Source organism: Otolemur garnettii, unplaced genomic scaffold (genome assembly GCF_000181295.1).
Source record: "Otolemur garnettii isolate 467f Iridium unplaced genomic scaffold, OtoGar3 scaffold00044, whole genome shotgun sequence".
NCBI lineage: Eukaryota > Metazoa > Chordata > Mammalia > Primates > Galagidae > Otolemur > Otolemur garnettii.
In genome coordinates, this window is record NW_003852439.1 from 6,963,081 (window position 1) to 6,966,652 (window position 3,572).

General features: G+C 60.3%; 1 protein-coding gene across 1 annotated transcript in view; it reads right to left on the reverse strand.

Annotated features, from left to right (window-relative positions):
* Window positions 1-2,099: 2,099 nt before the first annotated feature.
* Window positions 2,100-3,572, reverse strand: part of MSLN (mesothelin) — an 18,182-nt gene continuing 16,709 nt past the window's right edge. Inside the window, 4 exon segments of the mRNA XM_012805684.1 lie at window positions 2,100-2,323; window positions 2,723-2,984; window positions 3,248-3,346; window positions 3,349-3,374. Coding sequence (XP_012661138.1) covers window positions 2,100-2,323; window positions 2,723-2,984; window positions 3,248-3,346; window positions 3,349-3,374 — 611 coding nt within the window.

Below are 3,572 nucleotides of genomic sequence, written 5' to 3' on the forward strand. Positions count from 1 at the left end.
GCAGGAGGCCATGGGGACTGAGGGGCACAGCAGGAGGCCTTGGGAACTGGGGGCACAGCAGGAGGCTGTACAGGTGGGTGGATAGATATATCTCTTCCTGCCACCAGGCACCTCAGTGGCCTCCTCCCACAGGTGGCTGCCCTGATTGCCCAGTATGTGAAGGGAAATGGCTGGCTGGACAAGGACAGCCTGGATGCCCTGGCCACCTTCCACCCCACCTACCTTTGCTTCTTCAGTTCCAGGCAACTGGGCTCTGTGCCACCCAGCATCATTTGGTGAGTCCCTAGGCTGTGCTGGGCAAGGTAGGTATCTGTGCAGGGGCTCACTCCCTGGCCCCATGCTGCTTCCCCAGGGTGGTTAGGCCACATGACCTGGATACATGCAACCAGACACAGATGGACATCCTGTATGCCAAGGCCCACCTCACCTTCCAGAATGTGAGCGGGGCTGAATACTTTGTGAAGATCCAGCCATTCCTGGGTGAGCTGGGGGGTACAGGGCAGGGGCATGACAGGGGAGCTATAGACCCCCACTTGGTCCTCAAGTGGTACTTCGGGTCCTCATCTCACTTGGTTGCCCCCTCCCCCAGTGCATGTGGACTGGGAGGCTCCCAGGGTCAGGGGCCAGGAGAAGCCCTCAGGAGAAAAGGTGTCTTTGTGGAGCCTGTGGGCTTCTGGTAGCTTGTGGCCAGGTGGGTGTGCTGTGGAGCCTCATACTGGGGTCCCTTCCATGTGGGCAGGTGGGGCCTCCACAGAGGACCTGCGGGCTCTCAGTCAGCAGAATGTGAGCATGGACATGGTCACCTTTAAGACACTGAAGAAAGAGGCCGTTGTGGTATGGGTGGGGGTCCCGTGGAAGTATGGGCCCAGGGTTGGGGTACCTGTGGGGGGGTGGCCCAGGGAGGGATGCCCACTGGGGTGCAGTCCCAGGAAGGGGACTGGTAGGAGTGTGGGTCCAGGGAGGGAATCCCACAGGTTTGTAGCCCTGGTTAGGGGTAGAGAGCCCTAAAAAGGGACAGGGCCTTGGGGGCAGTGGTGGCCCTGGCCTGATGCCTCCAAAGCCCATGGGCAGGTGCCTGTCTGTGGGGCGGGAAGGCCTAGGGTGATTTGGACACAGTTGGGCTCAATAGCTCTCTGCATCCTGATGGCTGCCCCTGGGCCCTGGCAGGGGTTGACCGTGCAGGAAGTGCAGAACCTTCTGGGCCCACACGTGGTGGGCCTGAAGGCAGAGCAGAAGAACAGCCCTGTGTGGGACTGGATCCTGCGGCAGCGGCAAGACGACCTGGACGCCATGGGGCTGGGGCTCCAGGGCGGCATCCCAAATGGCTACCAGGTCTTAGACCGCAGCCACCCAGGTAGGTAGGCAGCCAGCCAGCTGGGGGCAGGCCCTAGGCAGATGGAGGCAGGTGGGTCTGACCACTCCTCTCTCGCAGCGGCCCTCTCGGATGGGCACCATCTCCTTGGATCCAGACCCATGCTCTCCACCATGCTGGCACTGCTCTTGGCTTTGGCCCTGCACTGAGGATGACACTTGGATTCCCCCAGCCCTTAGTTCCATTGCATAGCCCCCACCTGGCCAGAGTGGGCCTGGGTGGTCCCTATATGGCCAAGGGGCCTTGAACTCAATAAATAGGGATGTGCCCCCTTCAGACACACCCTGTGGCCTTCAAAGACCAAGTGGAAGGTGGGGGCCTTGGGGCATCCTGTGACCCTGGGGCCCAAGGTGGGGGCCCTTTGAGGCCTCTTGACACTGTCGCCATTGGCCTGAAGCCAGACTGGCAGTCAGGGTGGCTGGAGCAGACAGAGGTAAGAGTCCTGCATAGGCTGGACCCTGGCCAAGAGGGCCTCAGTGCAGGGCTCAGGCCCAGAGCACAGACGCAGGCAGGAAGGTCACCTGTATTTTATTCACATCTGCCAGCAAAGCCAGTGGTGTCAACATCCCTGCCCTGGCCCCAGTTTTTCTGAAGAAGGATGGTGGCCCTGGCTACTTCTCCCTGGCCAGGCTGGGCTTGTGGTCAGGAGGGTCCCAGCTCTACCTGGGGCCTGGTCCTCAGTCCACTCCAGGTCCTAGAAGCTAGCAGAGGGGAGTGGGCACAAACCTCAGCCTGAGCTGGGGTCTAGCCCCACCCTGTGGTCCTGTGTTCCCTGAATGTGACGCCTGTGGACCTGCCTGCCTTCGGGCAGCACCATCCAGGGAGGCCAGGTTGCAGGTGCCCCGCGAGCAGGTGTAGTTATGCCCAGAGTGCATCGATGCAGCAGCCATAGTAGGCCAGAGTGCAGGGCCACAGCCAGCGGCAGGCACCCCCTAGGGGCTGGTGTGCTGCCTGCAGGGGACACAGAGGGGACCCATGAGTCTTGCCAGAGCCACTCCCAGAAGCCAAACAGGCCCAGCAGCCCCTCCCTCTGGGATGGGTAGGGTGGAGCAGGCCAGTGCAGACCCCCACCCAGCCTCCTTTTCTGGGCCCCAACAGGGATTGCAAAGCTTCCCCTTCCCTGGCTGCTCAGCAGCTTTAGAGAGAGGAGGTGACTGTGTCCCTAAATAATTGCTAAGTGACAAGAGGTAAAGTCAGCCTCATCCAGGTGCCATCCCAGGAGGCAAATGGAACTGTTGGTGGAGAGTGACAGTGCGTGAGTGAGCAGGAGAAGGGAGATGGGAACAGCTAGAGTTCCACAGAGGGCCTGGCAGAGGGCCCAAGCAGAGGAGGAATTTGGGGGGACTGTACCTGATGTGGGGGCCTTGGCATCCTTTCCAGGCAGGCCAGCAGTGTGGATGACGTGAGGTGTCAGGCAGGTGGTGTTGGGGGACCCACTGGTCTCAGGGGTTGGGCTGGCAGGGCTGGCAAGGTCAGTGTCCAGGCCCAGCATGCGCAGGGCTGACCTGTTGAGGCTGTGTAGCCAGGAGCTGACAGTGGGGTGGCTGCGAGCCTTCCGCAGGTCCCCCACGTTCTGCCCCAGCAGCGTGGTCACATTGCCGACACTCAGGGTCTGCAAAGGAAATGAGGGGGCCGTGAGGATGAGGATAGGGACAGGGGCTCTGTGGGGCTGTCCCAGGCCCAGGGAAGACCTGCAAGGGCAGTGCTTTGCCCCAGGCTGAGCAGATGTTGGCCCTGAGGCCAGGGCCTGCCTGGACGGTGATACAGCCCACCTGCTCTGCTGGCCTCTGACTTGAAGAGTGCCCAACTTGTGACCTAGGGACTCCCCTGGTTAGCCTGCTCTGCCTTCTCCTGCTGGGATAGCCTGGGGCATACCTGCAGCACATGGGGGTTCAGGTTGGTAAAGGTTTCGATGTCCATGGAGATGTTGGCCTGGGCCAGGTGCTGCAGCTCCTCCACGGGGGCACCACCTGCAAGGGCAGGGGTGAGGGAGCAAAAGCTCCTAGGGGCACATGCACATGCCACCATGTCCAGCTTTTTGTTTTTTTTTTTTTTCATATTTTTAAAGTCAGGTTTTTGCTGTGTTGCCCAGGCTGGTCTCCAACTCCTGGGCCCACATGATCCTCACACCAATACCTAACACATAGCTAGGATTATAGACATAAGCCCAGCTCTTAGAGATTCTTTTTTTTTTTTTTTT